Source organism: Drosophila takahashii, chromosome 3L (assembly GCF_030179915.1).
Source record: "Drosophila takahashii strain IR98-3 E-12201 chromosome 3L, DtakHiC1v2, whole genome shotgun sequence".
NCBI lineage: Eukaryota > Metazoa > Arthropoda > Insecta > Diptera > Drosophilidae > Drosophila > Drosophila takahashii.
Genome location: NC_091680.1, coordinates 5,943,524 through 5,966,427, shown reverse-complemented (window position 1 = coordinate 5,966,427; position 22,904 = coordinate 5,943,524). Strand labels below are relative to the sequence as shown.

At 41.9% G+C, this 22,904-nt stretch overlaps 4 protein-coding genes across 4 annotated transcripts; all 4 read right to left on the bottom strand.

The window, feature by feature from the left end:
• Window positions 1–6,322: 6,322 nt before the first annotated feature.
• Window positions 6,323–8,215, bottom strand: LOC108068881 (uncharacterized). Its single transcript, XM_017158710.3, has 2 exons — window positions 8,166–8,215; window positions 6,323–8,093 (listed from the first exon to the last, which is right to left on the bottom strand). The coding sequence occupies exons 1-2, from the start codon at window positions 8,166–8,168 to the stop codon at window positions 6,453–6,455; spliced, it is 1,644 nt and encodes a 547-aa protein (XP_017014199.2). The 5' UTR covers window positions 8,169–8,215; the 3' UTR covers window positions 6,323–6,452.
• Window positions 8,216–14,024: 5,809 nt separating this feature from the next.
• On the bottom strand, window positions 14,025–15,938 carry LOC108068868 (uncharacterized). Its single transcript, XM_044394477.1, has 2 exons — window positions 15,909–15,938; window positions 14,025–15,866 (listed from the first exon to the last, which is right to left on the bottom strand). The coding sequence occupies exons 1-2, from the start codon at window positions 15,936–15,938 to the stop codon at window positions 14,025–14,027; spliced, it is 1,872 nt and encodes a 623-aa protein (XP_044250412.1).
• A 1,197-nt stretch (window positions 15,939–17,135) lies between these two features.
• Window positions 17,136–18,944, bottom strand: LOC108068867 (nematocyst expressed protein 3-like). Its single transcript, XM_044394356.1, has 4 exons — window positions 18,924–18,944; window positions 18,505–18,861; window positions 18,146–18,300; window positions 17,136–17,178 (listed from the first exon to the last, which is right to left on the bottom strand). The coding sequence occupies exons 1-4, from the start codon at window positions 18,924–18,926 to the stop codon at window positions 17,136–17,138; spliced, it is 558 nt and encodes a 185-aa protein (XP_044250291.1). The 5' UTR covers window positions 18,927–18,944.
• Window positions 18,945–19,956: 1,012 nt separating this feature from the next.
• Window positions 19,957–20,986, bottom strand: LOC108068866 (MAGE-like protein 2). The gene is made up of 2 exons (XM_044394478.1): window positions 20,963–20,986; window positions 19,957–20,394 (listed from the first exon to the last, which is right to left on the bottom strand). Exons 1-2 carry the CDS (start codon window positions 20,984–20,986, stop codon window positions 19,957–19,959), a joined length of 462 nt encoding a protein of 153 aa, XP_044250413.1.
• Between the last annotated feature and the right edge of the window lie 1,918 nt (window positions 20,987–22,904).

Sequence of the window (22,904 nt, the reverse complement as noted above, 5' to 3'; positions counted from 1 at the left end):
TAAACCATCGAACCAATGAACGCAACAAGTGCCGCTATCAAACCTCCTCAAACGCCCGAGAGCGGCTCGAGCCCCGCCTGGAAGCTAAGCTCGACAGCGGCACACGCTGCCGACGCCGCCGTCGACTGCAACATCAAACGGCCGAGAGCGTCATCAAACACCCAGGAGCAGCTCGAACCAAACCACCTGGAAGCTGGGAAGATCGACAGCGCCCAATGCTGCCGACGCCGCCGTCGACTGCAGCATCAAACGGTCGAGAGCGAGAGCGTCATCAAACACCGAAACGCGGCTCACATCCAACCGATCGCAAACACCGGAGAGTAAAGCTCTGCCAGCGCCGAATGCTGCCGACGCCAACGTCGACCGCAGCCGTACGCCGGAATAATGTGAAACTAGGTCACAGGAGCCGGGGCATTAAGTTCGGGACTGCAGGAGTGAACGGATCGATCGCGGAAAAGAACAAGGAAAAGTGCGTGAAAACCCCCACGAGCCCAGCGTGCGGCCGATAAATCTCCCGGAAGGACGGACAACCAGCACCCCAGACGAGCTCCATGGAAGGACGACGGACATACTCGCCAGTATCCCCGCGGAGACGGAGGAGCACGTAAGCCATAACCCGGAAAACGGGACCCGGGGGAAAACGTGTGCGATATAGCGAGGGTCCGGCATAGAACAGGTGTTGGTTTTCCCAATATTTAAAAGATTTTACTAAATTAAAAAGACAGGTGTGTTTTGATTTTTTTAAAATTGTTTTTTTAATTAATTATGTTTGTTTTTGTTTTCATGTCAATTGTTGGAGAACATCGGAGAGTAATGCCGCCTCCAGTCTGGCCAATATGGTGATCATGCTGGTCACCACCTCTACTGCCATTGCCGGACTCTCCACCTCGAACTTTTGGAAGGCTTCTCCAACCGCATTCGCCATCTTGCAGGACCACTTGATTCCAATGTCCTCCAAGAGGTCGGCGTTTACGTAGCTGAGGGACACCTTCCCCGTCTCCACGACGAAGTACCTCGCCAGGAGGGATTTAATGTGCGGCAGCTCATTCTGGTATAATACCCGCGCTGAGTGGTGCTTCACACCTGCCCCGACCGACCAGAATTTGTCCATACGGACGGCGAATGTTTCTGATAAGAAGACTTCGCTTCTGTAAAGTTGTCGGAGCAGGGCGTCGCAATACCCAGCGCGGGCCAGCGTACCGCACAGATGCCTGTGGTCGTAGACCACAGGGCACCCGTGAGCCAGGACTTGGCGGCTGTGTTTGTGCCGTTCTGGTCGGCAACGGCTCCGACGAGGTATGTTGTCAGGCCGTGGGCGTCCAGGAATTCATATAACTCCTTTACGCCGTTTGCCATTTCGGCGCCTCCAGATAAGTGCATTTCAATGCAAACCTAAAAATTACAAATAATCCATAATTATTCAAATGTTATTTATATTTTTTTGATCACACTTACCACTTGGATGTGGACGATCCTCATGAACGTCCCGTCCACGGTGGCAACTCCTGCCACGAGTGCCCTCCATTTTTGATAAGCCGAGTTCTTCACATGCTTGAAGTGGAACTCGTCAAATATGATCACATATGGCTTCGGGCGGTCGTGCAGTTGCTTCAGCAGGCAGGTCAACAATATTTTTCCCTGCTGCATATCTGCACGGTGCCGCCCGACATATGCGATCGCCGCGTCCAGCTCCTCAGAGTCCTCGTTAAAAATGTCGATCCTCTTTAAGTCCATTTCGCACGTGTAATGTAACACAATTTTAATTATGGGCTTTTCTTTTCACTCTTCCCAAAACTGGAGTATTCGCTCGGGACAAAAATAGAAGAAGAGAAATAGCGAAAATTGTTTTCCGTTGTTTTTTTATGCAGTTTCAAGCACATTGTAAAGCGGATTTCTCAACCTCTGGCTTGGTGGACTTTTTTTTGGAAGTGCCCATATTGATATGTACTTACCATAGGGGTTTGCTGCCGCGGGCGGATAGCTCTGCGTGAAGGAAGCAGGAAATAGGTTGCCACCGTAGGCAATTGGATATGGGGGCATCGAGGACGCCGGGTTGTTTCTGCGGTGTTTTGGCCGACGTACCGGCGATGGAGACGACGACGACGACGACGACGACGACGACGATCGCCGTCTTTTCCGGGAGCATCTGCAGCGCTTGCGTCCCATTTTATAAGTGATATAGAATAAGAAAATGTCTAGACTCTAGATAGAGCAAGCGATCGGCAGCGCTCTCTTCGGCGAATTCACCAATGATGCCACCTAGGCGAAAAACGACAATTTCCTCACTTTTCGATTCAAACATGCATTTTCGGCCCATGCACTATGGTCCGAGCGGCCGATTTTTTGGCATAAAGTGTAAATTTTTATGTTAATGATTGAATTTCTGTAAAAATTATCAATTATTACTTAAAAGCTGATAAAACGTCAAAAATAAATAAAAAAAATTGTTATTTTGAATCCTTCTTTGTTAAGCATTCGTAGGAGAAAGAAAAGGAAATGTCTTCTTTTGCTTATAATTCCGTTAAAAAAATTACACAAATTATTTATCTGTGACTCAATTTTTAGAGTTTATGCCTTAAAAATCGATTTTTGGACCATAGTGCCATTGAGTTTCATGTTGGATGCAAAGTTCGCTATGTTGGCAGGTTTTACATGGCTAAGTGGCAAACTGCTAGCGGTTTTGTTAAAAACAAGTATACATTTGTACCGCACAAAAAAATAAAATTTTACCTTTTTTTTTGACACCAAAAAAAATATTTATTAAAAATGTTTTGCCGGCGTTGTTTAGTAGATGTTTCTGCACCCAAAAAAAACTCGATATGAATCGTAGGTCAATTTGACCTTTTTTAAGATCATTTTTAACTTGATATGGGGCCAGGTAAATGTGATATGTTCGAAATGTAAAAAATCTTATTTCTGACCAAAACGTACACTAGTGCGAGCGAGAAAACATGCTTGAAGTACGTCAGTTCGAATTTCGAATCAGTCTTTCTCCCTTCCACTCATGTCATTTTGCTCGCCATATTGATTCTTGCGCTCTTTTTCGAAGTTAGAGAATCTCCGAGAGAGAGAATTCGGCAAAATGATATTAATTAATGTAAATTTTATGAATATTTCAGTTAAAAACGATATGAGTAGGAATAACCAGAAAATTACCTGGACTTATCGATTTTACGGCGACGTGCTTTTTTTTGTGTGTGGGTACTAATCCAAGATCGTCTTTTTTTGATGGTGACTTGCGGTGGACATCATATCCTAAGAACGGTTCATCTCAAATCCCCAATTCAAAAAAATTTCGTTAGTATATTGTATTGCCTAGTCCCTGAACGAAGGATTTGTAAAAAGCTACAACTTCGGTTCTAATCGTTCTGAATTTTTGTAAGAGTATTCTCAAAAGTATATACTTCAAGAATATGCAATAAAAAAAAAACATTTTTTTATCTATCACAACTGTATATAACCCCTTAATGTCTAACCTATCGATACCCGGTCGTGCATGTTCTGTGTTTTTTCTTTTTAAAGTAAATGTAAAAGAAAGAAAAGGAAAAGAAATCATGCAATCAAAACAAAACATCCGCCATTGCAGCGCTTTTCGCTTATTTGCATACATACACATTAGGGCGGGTCGATTTGTATGGAGCCGAAAAAAGTGATGAATCGTATAGGGGGAACGTAATCTTTAAAGGATTCTAAGCCATATTGGCGAACATACTTATGGTCTAAAATGACGTTTGACCCCCCCCAAACGCGAATGAAGAATACTGATTTTTTTGAGGAAAATATCATAGTAGTCAGCTCAGATGTATTACTAAATTTGAAATAAAAATTTGAATTTGATATTCATTAATATATCTGTGCTGACTACTATGATATTTTCCTCAAAAAAGCTGTATTTTTCATTCGCGTTTGGGGGGAGTTAAACGTCATTTTAGACCATAAGTATGTTCGCCAATATGGCTTAGAATCCTTTAAAGATTACGTTCCCCCTATACGATTTTTGGGGTCTCAAATCGACCCACCCTAATACACATACATATATACACACATTAATCGGTAAACAAGACCTGCTTACACTTAAAAAAATTATTCAAACATTCCGAGCGAATAATTATTTGAGTGAGCACAGGTGTTGGTTTTCCCAATATTTAAAAGATTTTACTAAATTAAAAAGACAGGTGTGTTTTGATTTTTTTAAAATTGTTTTTTTAATTAATTATGTTTGTTTTTGTTTTCATGTCAATTGTTGGAGAACATCGGAGAGTAATGCCGCCTCCAGTCTGGCCAATATGGTGATCATGCTGGTCACCACCTCTACTGCCAGTGCCGGACTCTCCACCTCGAACTTTTGGAAGGCTTCTCCAACCGCATTCGCCATCTTGCAGGACCACTTGATTCCAATGTCCTCCAAGAGGTCGGCGTTTACGTAGCTGAGGGACACCTTCCCCGTCTCCACGACGAAGTACCTCGCCAGGAGGGATTTAATGTGCGGCAGCTCATTCTGGTATAATACCCGCGCTGAGTGGTGCTTCACACCTGCCCCGACCGACCAGAATTTGTCCATACGGACGGCGAATGTTTCTGATAAGAAGACTTCGCTTCTGTAAAGTTGTCGGAGCAGGGCGTCGCAATACCCAGCGCGGGCCAGCGTACCGCACAGATGCCTGTGGTCGTAGACCACAGGGCACCCATGTCCCGTGAGCCAGGACTTGGCGGCTGTGTTTGTGCCGTTCTGGTCGGCAACGGCTCCGACGAGATATGTTGTCAGGCCGTGGGCGTCCAGGAATTCATATAACTCCTTTACGCCGTTTGCCATTTCGGCGCCTCCAGATAAGTGCATTTCAATGCAAACCTAAAAATTACAAATAATCCATAATTATTCAAATGTTATTTATATTTTTTTGATCACACTTACCACTTGGATGTGGACGATCCTCATGAACGTCCCGTCCACGGTGGCAACTCCTGCCACGAGTGCCCTCCATTTTTGATAAGCCGAGTTCTTCACATGCTTGAAGTGGAACTCGTCAAATATGATCACATATGGCTTCGGGCGGTCGTGCAGTTGCTTCAGCAGGCAGGTCAACAATATTTTTCCCTGCTGCATATCTGCACGGTGCCGCCCGACATATGCGATCGCCGCGTCCAGCTCCTCTGAGTCCTCGTTAAAAATGTCGATCCTCTTTAAGTCCATTTCGCACGTGTAATGAAGGCAGCAATACATTAGTTTGAGATGACACTGAAAGAAAGGTAAGGTCACAGAGCTTAAAGCTTTTCGCCGGTAATCGTCGGTGAATCATGGTCAGCAAACATTACAACCAATATGCATATTTGATATTTCCGCAGGATTACTGTCGCCCAGGAAAAGAGGTTCCCTAAGATTTAAGGATAAGCCGCGCTATCAATCGCCACCGCCCTTCAAACCGCTGGCCAAGGGCTCCCCGGCAGAGCTCCAAGTCGCACAGTGATCTTAAGAAGCGTCCCTCCATGCAATTGGTAAATGTAAACACTTCATTAATTCCGCCCAAGTTGTTATATTTCCCAACATTTTTTTGATATTTGTAACTCAAATCTATCATTTTCTTACAGCCGATTCCTCAGAATCAATTCTATGCCGGCTTGGTGGCTGGTCCCTGGCCGCCTGACACTGTGGCTCCCACTACGGCCCATGGCCAGAACTTCTACGAGATTGGCGGCAACATATTCACCACCAATCCACTGGCTCCGCAGGCTGTGGCCGCCGGTTTCGCTCAAGCTCCGCCACCCACTGCACAAACGATGGTCACGTCCAAGCCATGGTGCAGGTGAACAGCTCCACTCGTCACTATCCCATCAAGAGCAACAGGAAGGGTGAGTTTTTAGGTGAATTTTATACGCATAATATGCTAATTGTCTTATCTTTTTAATATACTTTAAGCAGATTTTTTATTGGTGTTTATTGTTATACTTTTTCTCCTTCTATAGTTAGTTGGGCAGTTAAATTAAAGTTATATAAAGACAAAAAATTTACCATAACTTACACATATTCAATAATAAACAAAATTGCTATGATAACCGTTGAGTTAAGAAAAACGACTAAAGTTTTCTAAACCTAGAAAATAATCGCCATTCAAATAAGACAACATTTTACATCAACAAAATATTGTTTTTCAATTTTTTTTAAGTGAACGACATTGATTTTAAAACCCCCAAATTTTTGATTTACATTTTAAAATAAAATCATATACTATAACCAATGGGAATTTTTGTGTTTTTTTATTTGAGTCTAGACTTTGAAAGTATAGCTTTTTGCCACCCCATGACTAATATCACAAAATTAAAAGACTTTGTGTTTATGGATTCGTTATCGAATTGTATTGTATTTGTTTGAATGAAAAGGAGGTATTCTAATAGTAAGGTCTGCACTCCAAAATGAGCACAAATCGATCACCTAGTGAAAGCCATTATCGCATGATTTAGTGGCGACGGATCACAACGCGCTTGTGGGTCTTGTAGCGGTAGCCATCATCAGCCAGGACATGGGCGGGGGCAACCTCGACGGTGTTCTCCACGGGGGCCAGGTACTCGGCAGCGGGGGCAGCCTGCACGGGGGGCAGGTACTCGTTGGAAAGCTCGTTGACATCACGACGATGGCGACGGATCACCACGCGCTTGTTGGTCTTGTAACGGTAACCATCGTCGGCGAGAACGGCAGCTGGGGCAGCCTCAACCTCGACGGGAGCCAAGTACTCGTTGGAAGGAGCTGCAACCTGGACGGGGGGCAGGTACTCGTTGGACAGCTCGTTGACGTCACGACGGTGGCGACGGTAGACCACGCGACGGTGGGTCTTGTAACGGTAACCATCATCGGCAAGCTCATGGGCGGGCTCGGCCTCAATCTCGACGGGAGCGGGGGCAGCCAGCTGGACGGGGGCGGCGATCTGGACTGGAGCGGGAGCTGGGGCAGCAACCTGGACGGGGGCAGACACTGGGGGCAGGTACTCGTTGGTGGGGGCGGCAGCCTGGACAGGGGGCAAGTACTCGTTGGAGGGCAGGTGGCTCACATCACGACGGTGGCGGCGGACAACCACGCGCTTGTGGGTCTTGTAACGGTAGCCATCATCGGCCAAGATGGTCTCGGGCGCAGCCTCAACTGGGGCCAAGTACTCGTTGGAGGGAGCATCCTGGACGGGGGGCAGGTACTCGTTGGACAGCTCGTTGACATCACGACGGTGACGACGGACAACCACACGCTTGTTGGTCTTGTAACGGTAACCATCATCAGCGAGAACAGCAGCTGGGGCAGCCTCAACCTCGACGGGAGCAAGGTACTCGTTGGAAGGAGCGGCAACCTGGACAGGGGGCAGGTACTCGTTGGACAGCTCGTTCACATCACGACGGTGACGACGGAGGACCACACGACGGTGAGTCTTGTAACGGTAGCCATCATCAGCCAACTCGTGGGCGGGCTCAGCCTCAACAGCAACTGGGGGCAGGTACTCGTTGGAAGGAGCGGCAGCCTGGACGGGGGGCAAGTACTCGTTGGACAGCTCGTTGACGTCACGACGGTGGCGACGGACAACCACGCGCTTGTGGGTTTTGTAACGGTAGCCATCATCGGCCAAGATGGTCTCGGGCGCAGCCTCAACTGGGGCCAAGTACTCGTTGGAGGGAGCATCCTGGACGGGGGGCAGGTACTCGTTGGACAGCTCGTTGACATCACGACGGTGGCGACGGACAACCACGCGCTTGTGGGTCTTGTAACGGTAGCCATCATCAGCGAGAACGGTCTCCTGGGCAGCCTCAACGGGAGCCAAGTACTCGTTGGAAGGAGCAATGGCCTCCTGGACAGGGGGCAGGTACTCGTTGGAGAGCTCGTTCACATCGCGACGGTGACGACGGAGAACCACGCGCTTATGGGTCTTGTAGCGGTAGCCATCATCGGCCAGCTCATGGGCGGGCTCAGCCTCAACAGCAACGGGGGGAAGGTACTCGTTGGAGGGTCCAGCGATGATCTGCTGCTCCTGGACGACGGGAGGCAGGTACTCGTTGGAGGGCAGGTGGCTGACATCGGCAGCCACGGCTGCGATCACGGCGAAGGCGACCAGGAAGAGTTTCTGTAATCGGAACAGAGAATCGTTGGGATTAGTGGGGTTAGTCCTTCAGTGGTGGTGATGTTCGAATCGTACCATTTTTGTCCGTTGAGTTGCTTGTTCACAGCAGTAAAACCGAAACTCTAATGAGGAATACGCAGAACCTTTTGGTATTTATACAGATTCTCCGCTCTTCGCTGGCCATTACACAGCTGGCGTTTTTGCCCTCTGCCCACGAAAAAAAGACGTCGCTGTCGGCGCAGGCGTCTGTAAATTCGCACGATTTTTGTTGGCTTCGCGAAGCTGCGGGTTCTAAAAGCCTCTCTTTTGCGGCTCAAACGCAGCTTGGCCAACGCGACCGCACAAACTCCAAAAACTCACGAGCTCACAAGAGCAGTTGATGGCTAAAAAAAAAGTTTAATGGCCAAAATCGTTCGCACGGATTCTCTTAATTGTTTTATTTAATCATATGCAAAAGATTTGATGGACATCAACGTTTTGGACAAGTCGAGCGTACACACACACACAGATATATATCCGTGTTAACTTGGCTCTCTCATCTTGTTTACACCTCTTTGTGTTTGCTTTTTGCCCACCTTGTTTCATTCAAGCCGCCTTTGGAATTGCGCTCGATTCCGATTTAAATTCAAATGATGAGTTATATGTTTCAATCAAGTTCGCGCTCACTTCAATAGATCTCAAAACCCCGGCTGAAAGTCGATTATTTCGATCGCAGCAGCCTCTTCTCTTTGTGGCGATGTGTCGTTCGCCGTTCATTAATCAACAAATAGGAACTGACCAAGCGAAGCATTCAATTTTTGGAAATATGATATAATTATGCCTGATGCCTATGGATTCCTCGAGTTTGTAAACAGAATGCCGGATATTCGATTGAGGAGCTATTGAGAATCGCCTATTGTGGATTCTGAGAATAATTTATTTCAGGCGGATGCAAGTTTGTATCAAAAGATCAGAAATTATTAATAGGGATACGGATTTTAACTTTTTACTATAACTATGACCTACTTATTAGTATCATTTATTTCACAGATTTTTTTTATTTATACTTTTAAATTCGTAATTTTTCCAAAAACATATATGCTTATGTTTTCATTTGTTTTAAGACATTTTCTAGTACACCTATAACTTTCTGCCTATTAAGTATTTATAGTTTTTAAAATTTTATATAGCATTTCACTTAATTGACTGGACAACCCACATATCACTCTCTTAATCCCAAATTCAGCACTTTTCTATATCATCCAGATTTGACATTTGACTTGCGACTGATTTCTGCGATACTCCTGTTCGAAAACCTCTCACCAAAAATCGAACATGGACCTGCATGCAATGTTAAAATAAATCAAGTAAAGTTGTTTGCACCTCTTGTTTATTTATTTCAGCTTATTTATGAGTATATTTAATTTGAACGCACGCTCCAGCTGATAAAAGGGGATTAAATGTTCCAATCACAATTATTTATGCGTTGAGAAGAGGAAGGCAGGCCATCAATTCAAGCTAATCAATTTGTTAGTAGACTGCAGCAGCTACTCTTCGGCAATGATTAATGATAAATTCAGGAGGGGGAGTACATGGTTTTTGAGTGGTGTATTTGCGGAGTATTTGCAACATGGAAGCAGAAAAAAACCATGAAGCAAGGCTCGTTAGAGGTGCTAAGAACTAATCGGTTCCGTAAAACTGAAGGATAAACGATGACTAACTGATCTTCGATTCTGCGAAAAACTTAAATTGTGGATGGGTCAAAGTAGAGCTGCGAAAGTCAAGGTCATATATCTGAGGGGTTGCCCGATGTCTTAGAGATATTGATGGGATGGCGAGATGATAATGATGGATGGTTGTCACGCGCCACCAATCGGCGCCTCGAAAGTTGAACTCTCAGAAGATCAGAAGACTCCAAAGTCTTTATAGCACCAGTTTGGCTAATTAAAGCGGCGATCGTAAAGAACTTGCCATCGTATCAAATAACAACTATATCATTTTTCCTATTTCTTCAAATGCATTAACATTTAGAGCCTTACAATTCTAGTTTTTTCTGTTTATTTGTTTTCCATTGTTCTCCAGCGAAGATAAATCATTTCATTTCCTGTGTGCTGTGTGCAGCACTAAAAAAATAGTCACAAACTGCGAGTATTAACGAGCTGAATTTATGGCTTTGCCAATTTACATTTTATTCACTCAAAGCATCGCCTGTTCTATCTAGCATATTCTATTTTTCTGTTGAGACTATGATCCAGTTGCCCATAAATGTTCTACACGCATGCTGCCCAGTCAATAGATCACGATAAGCCGGCCAACTCATCTGCTTACTATTATTATCCATCAGCAGCATCAGTAGTTCGTTCGGTGAGCCGGTCCGAACACTTAAAAGTTCCATTTCGGAATCGCAAAAACTAGCAAAATATGCAAATTAGTGAATGGCAGACGGGGTTCCATATATAAGTTTGCCCCATAGAATGGGACAAAAAGCCATCACAATGGCCACAGACAACACTTAAAATTGTCATCTCGGCTTAATAAGTAAGCGTGGGCCCCGAATTAGCGTAACCCATAGCAAAAAATAAAGAAAAGAAACCTGGAGAGCTGTTCGGCGAAAGGAGACTGATTCAGATAATGGATGGGCACACTCCATCGTTTGGACTCCCCAAATGGAGTTTCCGAAACGATACGCTATATATTCCAGATTTCAGTCTGTCTTTTCTTTACCTTTGCATAATCCCACAGGCCGCGTCGCTCTGTCTAACAAAAACCATTTCGCGTTGGCTTAATTTATGCAAATTCTATTCTAATTAATATTATGGCCATTCGATTTTTTGCCTCATCTGTGAGCTTAACAGGCGGCGACTTCTTTCTCGTGGCTGCTCTGCTGCTGCCTTTCCTTTGTCTTAGTCTTTGTCTTTTGGCCGGCATAGTCACACGCGCTAGTTAATTTAGTTTTTAAGATACTTTAACTGGGGAGGATTTCTGCAGATCGAAGGGAAGCTACGGCATCAAAATAAATTTTAAAAATCTTTAAAAAACCTTCAATTTTAATATATTTATGTATATTCCTAAAAATTATTTTAAACGTAGTTTTGCAATTAGTAATCTATTAATAATTCATTTTGCATAGTAAATGCTTTAGATGCATTTTAATTTTAAATAAATTAGTTTACATTTTAGTTAATTTCTATTTCAATAAGTAACGTATTTAAATTAAGAGTATAATTTGGATTTTGAGATGCAGCTTAAATCAAAACAGTATATAGAAACATACATCAATTTTCTTTCCATTAATATTTTTCATGCTTTGTTGTAAATAATAAAATTTGGTTTGGTTTCTTTAATTTTATTTTAATGTTTACTTAGTTTTCTTTGGTTACTGCTATATAAACACCTTCTGTGCTCTGAATTATTATATTATCTAAAACTTAAGAGTAAGAACATGTCGTCATAGAAGGTCCCTAATCTTCCCTAGCCAAGTACACGTTTTAGTCTTTTATGATAAATTTAACGTTTTTTTAGCCGGTGATGCTCTTTTTTCGTTTAACTAAAATGTATGATAAATCATTCTGGAAACCCGTTTCCAAATCGCTCCACTCTTCTGAGCCGGCGACTAGAAAGTGCCACCACCGCCATGAAGCGCATCTCCAGCGCTCAAAATAAGCAAAAAAAAAAACAAAACAAAACCGAAAAAAGTCAAAATATAAATATACAAAAAACAATCGCCAAGCAACAGGGCAGCAACAAATTTAGAAGAAAAAGAAAAAGATCTCCGCACACTTTTAACACTCGGCTTGGGGCCAATAAATAATGGATACGCGTGGCAGCCGAAATTTGGCAAGTTCCTTTCATGTAATTCTGATTTTGATTCTAGTTTTAATTCTTTTTCTGATTTTTTGGTGCTGCCCGCGGCTCATCGAGTGGTTTTCTGTTTGATGGCTGATGGAAACATGAGGTTTTGAGGTGCGGATTGGGCTCTAAAATGTATTTTCGGTTGTGGGCTGTCTAAAATTAATTATGCGGCTGCCAAGTGCTGAAAATTAATCATTCCAGCATGTGGAGCTCTTCGATTTCTTCGGCTATCTTTAACGGATGACGCAAGGCGGAGTTACATGAGATCGAATTAGTTCTGACTCTTTAGGCTCGGAGTTCTAGCTTTAAGTTGGCCATCTGGAGAAGCCCATATATTGAATACACCTAAAGAAAATAAAATATATATTTTCTCGTTCTTGATTCCATAACTTTTGACAATAAATAAAACTTGTTTTATTATCGCAAATTGAATATTCATTTCAAATAAATATGCAAAACCGTAGAGAAGTAATTAAATTAAAGTGCTTGGTTTTTAGTTGAGCTGAATAAACATTCGATGTATATTATTATATTAACGAGTAATAAATTAAAACAATTTGTACTAAATATTTAAATTATATGTTTAACTGTGAAGATAATACTACTAAATTCCTAAAAATATTTAAAATTTAAAGAAATGGTATTCTCTTACTTAAACTATTTTAGTTATTTCAAAAAAGGTTTAAAAAATAATAAAATTGTGTTCCTTTTTTGATGAAATTAAGCTAAAACTTAAATTTAACAAATACCATTTAAAATCCGTTATTTTTAGTCAAAAAATATATTTGAGCTTTTGTTCAGTGCCCCAGGAAAATCATTAAATGATGGTCCGCAATGTTTGATGGCAATAATTGCCAAAGAAGCGGGTGGCTCCGCAGATCATTGAACTCGGCAGCCCCGCGATGAACCCACTCACTCGCTTTGCATAGCCAAAAGCCACAAAAGCCGGCGAAATTCGCACAGACATCATCCGAAATTTATTTCTGTAATCAGCGGGCTTTGAATGCCTTAGCGGTCTCCGTTAATTTTATTCCTCCGTAGAGTTTGATACGAAAGTTTGCCATAAATTATTTTAATTTAAACGCTACTTGTAGCGATATTATTTTTTTTTTGCTCACTTAAGCGGGCTAATTTCACCGGTTGAGAAGAGTGCGCTGATTTATGGAGATCAGCTAATAGCTTTCTTTGGGCCGCGTGGAGTATTGGGTCAAGAGCCGACCGAGAGATCGGCTAATCCGCTCTGACCTACAGTTTTGGCCAAAAATAGACGCACATGTGAGCATAATAGACAGCCCACATTTGATTTAGGAGTCCACTCGCTAATATTGACATTGATTGGCGAATTTTGAACATTACTAAGGCCCGCCTTTAAACAAAAAAAAAAAAACAAAAATAATAATCATAACAAAACATAACATACAAGCAGACTTCATAGGTCGAAAATGCTTTAGGCCAAAACGGATCCAATGAATATGTTTTTGGCCAGCTCACCTTTATGCAGTCAAGATTTGCTGCCCATGTGAAACAATAGATTTTGTTTTATTTCTATTTTGATTTCAGTTGATTGGATTTGCATGAGAATCGAATCTAAATTGCATAAATTTATGTCGACAATTCATTTTGCTAGCCTCTCTCGCTCCAAATCTTTGTGTGCCTCTATTTCTATGGGTCTCTGAACTAGTTTTCTTTCCGCGTTCTCCTAATGGTTTGGTTAAGATAGTAAATATATAAAACTTTTCCATCAAATTCTGGATATAAATGCCCTAATTTATTTGCACGTGTTATGTTAATCCATTTTTCATAAGTTTTTTGAGCCAAACAAAGCCATAAATTACAGGCTATAAATATAAGGAACTTAATTTTATGTAGTCCAATTTAAAGTTTGAATAAAAGCTCTGAATTTAAAGCACAGCTTAAAAAGCCGTGTAAAATACTCGACAAACTTCAAAGCAGCTAAAAAGCGGAAACGGAAATGAAAGCCATTTTTAAGAGCCTGAAAGTATGCTATAAAAACGAAACAACCTTTCTTTTGACTGCTTTTGTAGCAAATGCTGCTAAGTATAATTTAATATTGATTATTATATGTTGTGGTTTTTATAAAAATTAAAATTCAAAGGAATGCTTGGGCTTCTGGTAGTGATAGCCATCCTCACGATAATCGGTATCGTATTCAGAGGCCGAGGTTCCAAGGTCTTCAATCTTACGCTTGGAGTTACTCCTATGGGAACGATGTTTCTTGGGAGCCACTACATAAGAACTCTGACGATTGCTGGCCGCAAATCCCAGGAAACCTCCCGCTTGTCCATCATCATCAGAATCATCATCGTCATCGGGTATCAAAACCGATCGCTGATTGGGATTAACCGATACGAGAGCCTTCTGATGACCATGATGTGGGTCGCTATAAAAATTGCCATCGATGATGTTGGTATCCTGTTGGTTTCCCAGAGCATTCACGGGTCCCTGGAGATGGGGTTGACCAAAAACATTGCCATTTAGAACATTGAGACCTTGATAGTTGGATCGGTTGGGTTGACGTCGGTTATTGTTGAGGCGCGGCACTTGTCCCGCCGCCAATTGAGCTCCAATGGAGGGATCAAACTGACCCTGATTTGGATCGAAAGCTCCCTGTTGAGCCAGTTGAGCTCCTGCTGGTGGATTGGGTCGCTGGTTGGGAACTCCCTGAGCAGCTCCTAATTGAGCTCCTAGAGAAGGATCGAAAGGTGCCTGGGCCTGTGCCTGTCCATTGGTGGGTCTCTGGTTGGGAACTCCTTGACCTGCTCCCAATTGAGCTCCAAAGGAAGGATCAAAAGGTCTCTGGTTGGAAACACCCTGACCAGCTCCCAGTTGAGCTCCTAAGGAGGGATCAAAGGGTCCTCCCAGCTGCAAGTTGGGATCATATTGGTTTTGCAGGGGTCTTTGTGCCTGATTAGCTCCAAAAGTTGGATTAAAGGGTGCACCTGCTCCTCCAGCTGCTTGGGCTCCAAAAGAGGGATCGAATCCTTGACCAGCTCCCAGTTGCGCTCCTCCTGCCAGTTGATTTCCTCCTCCGTTAGCCTGTTGATTTCCAGCTGCTGCATTTCCAATGGCTCCCAGTTGAGCAGCTAATGAAGGATCCACAAAAAAGTTAAGTCGGTTGCCATATCCTCCTCCATAACCTCCTCCACTTGGACGCAAAGGAGGACGCTGACCATTACCCAGAACAGCCAGTTGACCACCGGGAATGGGTTGACTGGCAGGAAGATTACCTCCAGTGGGAGCCAAGGCACTGGCTGGCAGCTGAGCACCCAGAGGATCAGACGGTCCACAACCAGGTGCAGCATTTCCAGGACCAAATTGGCAGTTGGCAGGACGAGCTCCCGTAGTCGCCTGAGCTCCTGAAGGATCTTGAGCTCCAGCTGCTAACTCAGGTCTAGTAAGAGAGTTCAACTCGGAGTCCTGGGATTGCACATTAATCTGCGTGTGGGTATGGAACACCGAATTGGGGGCACTGGCATAAAGGATGCGACTAGGACGACGTCGACGATAGACCACCTGAGTAGCAGCTGGGGTAAACAAATCCCTATTATTGTAATCCGTGCGAAAAGCAGGTTTGCTGTGCTTGTAGTGGATGTGCTGGGTCTTCACCTCCGGTTTCTTGTCATAGTGATGGTAGTGATCCACCCGCTGCTTCTTCGGTTCCTCGTGGTGTTCCTCGTGGTGCTCCTTGGGCTCCTCGTGCTCATCCTCCTTGTGGTAAACCACTTCGCTGGTGTGCCTCTCCTTCTTGTAGTAGGGTTGCTCCACTTCCTTTTCTTCCTGATGATGATAATGATCCTCCTCATCGTTCTCGTGATTCCTGGAATGATGATGATTCCTGTGCTGGTGCTTGTGATGTTTCACATGGGAAACATCAGCCAGGCAGGCGATGGCCAAAAGGCTAAGAACCAGGACGAAAAAGAGTTTCTAAAAGAGAAAAAGAAAAGTAAGTTTAAAGGAATACAGAACCCCCTTCCTATATCGTTGATCTCTCACCATTGCTCGAGTGCCAGTGATTCTTGGATGCTGTGGATGCAACTTTTATACTCTCTATGGGTTAAAATGAATTGGTTGCATCGATCCCCCAAATAATATAAGAACCAAATTGAAAGCGAAACCTGTTGTTTGAGCGTGAGAAATCGATTCTGCGCTTTATGTGACCCATTTGTTCTTATTGAATAGCCGCCAATTAGAATTCTAAATATATTCCAAAGCGAAACGAAAGTGTCCCGTAAATTTGTCAGATCAAAGCGTTGAAATTAATTGGCCTAAGTACGCTGCATGCGCCGGCAATAATATATGGGTTCCTTGACTTCAGTCTTTGGTGCTAAATACTTGGCTAGGTTGGCAACAGGTAAAGAAAGTTAAGCTCTAGACTTTTTCTTAAAATATTTGGAACTTAATCATTTAATAAAACGAAATGGAAATTTCTTTCTGGCTCAGAAAATCTAAACATATTAAAAGACCAAAATAAGTTATGATGTTGGCTTTAATTAATCTTAATAAACTAAGTCTAACCTTAAAAAAATACCCCAAATAAAAAAGACATCAAGTCACAATAATTCTATCCTAAAATATTAATCCAACTTAACAGTATTATTTTCTCATTAAATGAACACTTAATATTATGGTTTTAATTATTTAATGCATTTTTGAAAGAAGGAAGGTATTATTTAGTTAAGTAATTAAAATCATTCTTATTAAAGTCAGCACAGATTCAAACTGAAAGAATAATAAAAATTTCCGCATAATAACTAAAATAAGTTTTTGTTTCAACACACACACCTGTGTTGCTCCATTAATTAATATCTTCAGATATTCATAGAAGATGAAGTCATATTATACCTATGTCATTCATTAAAGAATTGCATTCCAGTGTTAATAATACAATTAATAATCATCAATAATGATTTAAGGTTGTTGCTCTTGTGTTTATTTTGATATGATTTTTTCCATTGTTGCAAAGAATATTTCTGTTTCTTTTCCTCATTTGTTTTTTTCGGTGTTTCTTTTGCAGATACATATACCCCTCAAACCATTCTTGCATAATGAGCCAATTATCATATTATCTTTTTGTCAGTTTTTGAATGCTCAAATAAAACTACATGTTTTCATAAGTTTTATATTCGTTTTTATTGTCGTTTATTTATTATCGTATCATCATAACCATTAGTAGTTCTTCTACTGTTTTTTTGTTTAAGCGCGGTGCTTGAAGACACGACGACGAACGGTCTTGTACACTCAGAAAAAAAATCGCCCTAAATTTTAGAAAATCGCCATACTTTGAAAATCGCCTTGAAATTCAGAAAATATTTCTATTTTTCAGAAATATTTTTCTAAATAATAAGAAAAACTTACCCTGATTAGATCAACTCCTCTTGTTCTCCACTTTTAGAAAAATTTTATGTTACTCAGAAATTATTCTTTCAAACTAAGAAAAAATCGCCTTACATTTTAGGAAATTAGCCCAATCGGTAGCCTAGGGGTCTAATGCGAGCGGATTATTTGTTTTCTACGCTTATATTCGGAAGCGTGTGTTCGATCCCACGTCGAGGCGGACATTTTTTGAGTCTTTTTTTTTTTTTTTTGCGCATTAAAATGTATACTTTAATACAAATAAGAGTTTTGGTAAGCTAACACACACATAATGGATAAATAAGAGTATAAACCTAGAACCCAAGAGAACAGAATGAGAATGTACTTTGTACAGCGTCTCTCGTCATGCTTCCCTGGCGCAGCTAGTAGAGTGTTTGACTGCAAACTGTGATGTAAGGGGTTCGAATCCCGCGAGCGACCAAAATGTTTTTCTCAAGATAGTAAGTTATTTGATTTTTATGTTTATCATTAATAAATAATATAATAATTTCAGTTATTATTTCAGTTACAATTTAAGATTAAAAGTGTGTTTGTGTACAAGCATCGTGACGTCATCCATGTGTTTAAATAGAGGAGAGAAAAATAAGTTGAGAATCGAGAACCCCAACAACAACACCCCACACCGACAGAGGGGTGGAGTCGGCATAACTCCCGATTCCCCGATTTTTTTTTTCTTCTTCTTATTCAATTTTGCAAAAACTAACCCTACATTTTAGAAATTTTTTTCTAATTTTTAGAAATATTTTTTCTAAAAGGCAAGGCGAGCTGCCTTTGGCTTAAAAAGTATGGCGATTTTCTAAAATTCAGGGCGATTTTTTTTCTGAGTGTACTTGTATCCCTGCTGGCTGGAGGCGCTGGAGATGCTGGAGGCGGCGGGCTGACTATAATCGTAGCCCGAACGGGCGGCCGAGGGGGCGGAGGCGGCGGCCTCGAAGACAGGACCCGAGGACTCGAAGGCAGGAGCGGGGGCAGCAGGGGCAAAGGACTGCACAGGGGCGGTTGCTGGGGCCGAGAAGCTCTGCACAGGGGCGGAGGCAGCGGCATGGTGATGAACCTGTGGGGCAGGAGCATGGTGAACCTGGGGAGCGGGAGCATGGTGAACCTGGGGAGCAGGAGCATGGTGAACCTGGGGAGCTGGTGGCACATAGGTCCTCACTGGAGCGGGGGCAGACTCAGCGGCGTGGAAAACGGGAGCAGGGGCAGGGGCGGCCACTGGAGCAGGAGCAGGGGCAAACGACTGAACAGCTGCGGGAGCAGAGGCGGCGGCATGGTGATGAACCTGGGGAGCAGGGGGCACATAGGTCCTCTGTGGAGCCGGGGCAGAGGCGGCCTGCTGGAAAACGGGAGCAGGGGCGATGCTCTGCACAGGGGCGGAGGCAGCGGGGGCAGCTGGGGGCACATAGGTCCTCACGGGAGCGGGGGCAGAGGCAGCCTGCTGGAAGACGGGAGCCGGAGCAGAGGCGGCGAACTGACGGGGGGCATTGTAGTTATAGCCCGATTCGGCGGCCACACAGCCAACCAAAGCCAAAGTCAAGATGAAGAATTTCTGAAAAAATAATTATATAATATTAAATAATCCAAAATAATCCTTAACCGACAGATCCTTACCATTTTCTTAGATCTGTTTGCTTTAGGGGCAACGAATCGAATAATGTCTTGAACCGGCGACTCCTGTACTTTTATACAAGACAGCAGAATTCGCACAGCCAAACGGAAGTGCTGAGTATCATAAATCAACGAAACGTTTTTCGCGTCGAAAAATTTGTTTAATTAGGCAAAAAAGATACCCCGCGACCATAAGATCCACCAGATGGGGCTTGTTTTTATCAGTTAGGTACGGAGCTATGGAGTTTGGAATAAAAACTCTCATTTTTTTAGCTGTCAGGCGGAATATAAATATTCATTAGAATACACAGCTTTATTTCTTTTGGCCGAAAACAATTTTGATAGCAAACCTGATAGTTTAGTTTCGTCTTCAGCAAATAAAAGCTTTTTTAATTCACCCCAAGCTTTTTTGCGATAAACTTGTATGAGTTTAATGAAAAACAGTAGCAGGGAGCTATTTTTAAGTCGATCCAGAACCAAAAAGCCATGACAATTAACCGGTCATAAACTATGTGAGTCAGTAAACAATATCTTAAACAGTTAAGCATCTGAACCAAAAGCTAATGACTTAATGTTCCGCTAACTGGATTGATTGACTGACTGATTGATTAATTACTATAGGGAAGCCTCAAGATCGCCGGCTTGGTTCAAACATATTGGAGGTCTTCGTCTTCGAATGATTCTTTTTAGAGGTTAATGGCTTCTGTGGTGCCCTTTTTTGCATAATAACGTTATCTGATTTGTGGTTGACGCCCTCCTAAAACTAAAATGTTAAGACAAACTCTTTGTTTATGTTTCTCTGAGCTTCTTTCTTTATTGTATTTTTTGCGCTAATTCGGGAATATGCTAATCGGTTTGTTGCGAGTCAGACATGCAAATAAAAACCTATTAAATGTATTTTTGCATTTCTCTAAGAGATGCTGAATTAGCATTAGAATATAGTTGGCTTGGGTGGGTTAAACCAGAAACCAGTTGACAAGGTGTTTGGCTCAGAGGTGTTGTTTTTTTTTCGGGTTGATGATGCATCTTCTTCTTTTTATTGGGGTGGCAGGTAGGTGTTGCGGGGGGCAGGTGGTAAGTAGGTGTTTCGTGGGGCAGCTACTTGGATGATCTGTGGAGCTGGACGAGCAATCACTTGGGCTGGTGGCAGGTAGGTGTTGCGAGGAACAGAGATCACTTGAGGAGCAGGACGATACTGGGGAATCACTTGTGGAGCAGGACGATACTGAGGGATCACTTGTGGGGCAGGACGATACTGGGGAATCACTTGAGGCACGACCCTTGGGGCAGGAGGCAGATAGGTGTTCTGTGGCTGAACCACCTGGCGGTGAATCACTTGCGGTTGAACCTGGACCCTCGGCACCGAGATCACCTGACGCTGCTGCACCTGAGGTGGCAAATAGGTCCTGGACAGCGAAGTAGCACCAACTACTCCCAGCAGAGCCACTGCAAAAGCCACAAAGCTATAAGAACGCTGATGGAGAGAGAAAAACTTTCCATTAATCCTGATCTCACAATTATAATTATTTAAAACAAACAAATCCGATCGGAACCCACCATGTTGATCACTCAAAGTCGAACAATTAAACTGTTTTTTTGCCAGCAGAACATTTGGTATTTATAAGACATTTTGGGTAGAACCCCAAAATATATACCTATAGTATATAAAATAATATTCTGTTTGGTTAACTTTTGCATATGTATGGGTTTTGTCTTATTGTAGATTGCAGTCATCGGGCAAAATGCGGTTGCGACTGCGATCCATAAATAAAAATCAGTAGTCCAGACGCGCTGGTTCCATGTCTGCAATAAAACAATTGCGCGAGCCGATATGAGTTAGAATTTTTCAAATCGAAAGTAGCTCGTCAGGTCCATAAAATCCATTTAGGTAGATGCTTTCACTTTTTTCGGGGATTATGAGCTAACAAATAAGTAGCTGTAAATACTGAATTCTTACCAAATCGAAGTCGGAATACTCTTTCTCAATAAATAAGAAAATAAGAAAAATTCACCATTTTGTTTTTGCTCTCTTTTTAGATTACGATGTATTTTTTAAACGACGCCATTTTGCGTGTAGCTCTCTTTTATGACGCCATCTTGATTATTGATCTCTTTTCCGATTTAAAAAAAAGACGCCTATTAATTTGGATTTTTTTTTCGATTTCGAAGTTTATTCAAGGAGGAAGAATATTAAGAATGGCTATTCCTAATGGATGTGTGTAAAATAAAATATTTTGCAGTGATTTTTATTGTAACTTGGCCAAAAATTATCGCAAGAATCACAGTATTTTGTACAACTAATAACTTAATTTATCGATTCCTATCTGTTTCCGGCTGATTTAAAAAATTAAATTCCAAACCTTTTTTTGAATTTTTGATAAAGGGTTACGTCATTATTTTTTGCGAAAAATGGCCAAATACTGAAATCTTCAGGTTTAAATGCCTGTCGTTTGGGAATTAAATTAAGAGTTCAAAAAGTTATAACAATCCATATTTTAACAATTTGTTGCTGGTCTTAAGACAAAATACTTATAAAATAATAAGACTACTTTATAAGTATTATTCGAAAATAAAAAAAAAATTTTTTTAAATTTTGTTTCAGTGATAAATTTAGATTAAAACAATTAATATAATGGCAAACTGAATTATGAAAATTTTGATTAACCTTTTCTGGTAGTGTACTTTTGGACGAGATTTATTGCCTTAATTTCAATTATATGACACCATACAAGCCCGTCTGGCTAAACAACGAAAAAACGGGTTGGCATTGGACTATCTTTGGTTTGGGATCACCTTTAAGATGTAACATGTTTATGGGCATTGTTCTGGAGAACTTGTATAAAATATATGTTACAGATAAATCATAATCATGGCTAACCCAGAAAAAACTTAGTTTTTTACACATTTCAAATATGTTACAACTCTTAGTATAATTTTAAACAATTTTTCTGTACTATTTATTATTATAATATTATGTGTTATTACTATTATGATCTGCTACTTCAAACCGTGATCGCCGTTAAAAAATACCGTGATCTGCTGCGTATTGGCCTTAACAGAATAAGCGAAGACACGAACCGCTAATGTTAATCACAACGGCTCGTTCAAAGATGATGTTAAATTATACTTCGAATTTATGTGCTCTTAATGCAGATTTATACAGCCAGAAAGAAATTTTGTTGTATTTTTAATGAACTTTAGCTTTTTGTTTTTGTTTCTGCTGTCGCTTGTTGGTTGTTCTGCGGTTTCGTTTTGTTCGTGCTAAAAGTTGCCAAACATCCAGTAAATATTGGCCCGTAGTTAGTTGGCTGTGTTAACTTGGCTTCCGTTGCTTGGCGGCGGCTAATTGATTCCCCACATTATCTCGCCCCCTTTGAAGATTAATTGGCAACATTAGGAGGTGGTGGTGGCTTTGGGCTAGGATTGATAAACAGTTTTCAAAAATTATTTGCATGCATCGGGCTGGAATTTGGATTCGGTTTGAGTTTCAGATTCGGTTTTGTCTGGGAGAACTCGCATATAGGTATGAATAGAACAAACTTGTTCTTAATTATGCCTAATGCCTAATGTGAAATTTATAAACACTAAATTCTAAAGCATTCACCAAACTAATTGAACCGGTTTCAGGATCGGTTCTGCAATTTCCGATCCCCGCGTCATTCGAATAAAAATCTGACACACGCGTGTTTTTAGCAGTGCACATATTTGGCTATTTCAACAAAATACCCTGTGTTCCACACACATTTGCGATGATATATATGGTTCTATATATACTAGATATGTTTTAAACTCGTTTACCGTTGTGTGGCATTTACCCAGCGCATTCATCTAATTAAACCGCAGGCAGAAGCAGAGTTGTTTTGATTTCGGATGAAGTAATCAGAGCTAATTTTTAATATTAGCGGGTTAGCGGCGGATGATGGCCTGAGAACTCATTTAAATGCCGGAAACTTTGATCCGATCGGATCGGGTCAAGCAAGACAG

Excerpts from the sequence above, each read along its gene's own strand:
- LOC108068868 (XM_044394477.1), bottom strand. The coding sequence starts at position 15,938 with ATGGTGAGAGATCAACGATATAGGAAGGGG. Across the intron at positions 15,867-15,908 it reads ATCAACGATATAGGAAGGGG|AAACTCTTTTTCGTCCTGGT; the intron begins GTTCTGTATTCC and ends TTTCTCTTTTAG.
- LOC108068867 (XM_044394356.1), bottom strand. Across the intron at positions 18,301-18,504 it reads CCGCCCCTGCCCCTGCTCCC|TCCTTTGCCCCTGCTGCCCC; the intron begins GTTTTCCACGCC and ends GCCCCTGTGCAG. Across the intron at positions 17,179-18,145 it reads TCCAGCCAGCAGGGATACAA|GTACAAGACCGTTCGTCGTC; the intron begins GTACACTCAGAA and ends TTTTTTCTGAGT.
- LOC108068866 (XM_044394478.1), bottom strand. The coding sequence starts at position 20,986 with ATGGCGTCGTTTAAAAAATACATC. Across the intron at positions 20,395-20,962 it reads CGTCGTTTAAAAAATACATC|CGTTCTTATAGCTTTGTGGC; the intron begins GTAATCTAAAAA and ends TCTCTCCATCAG.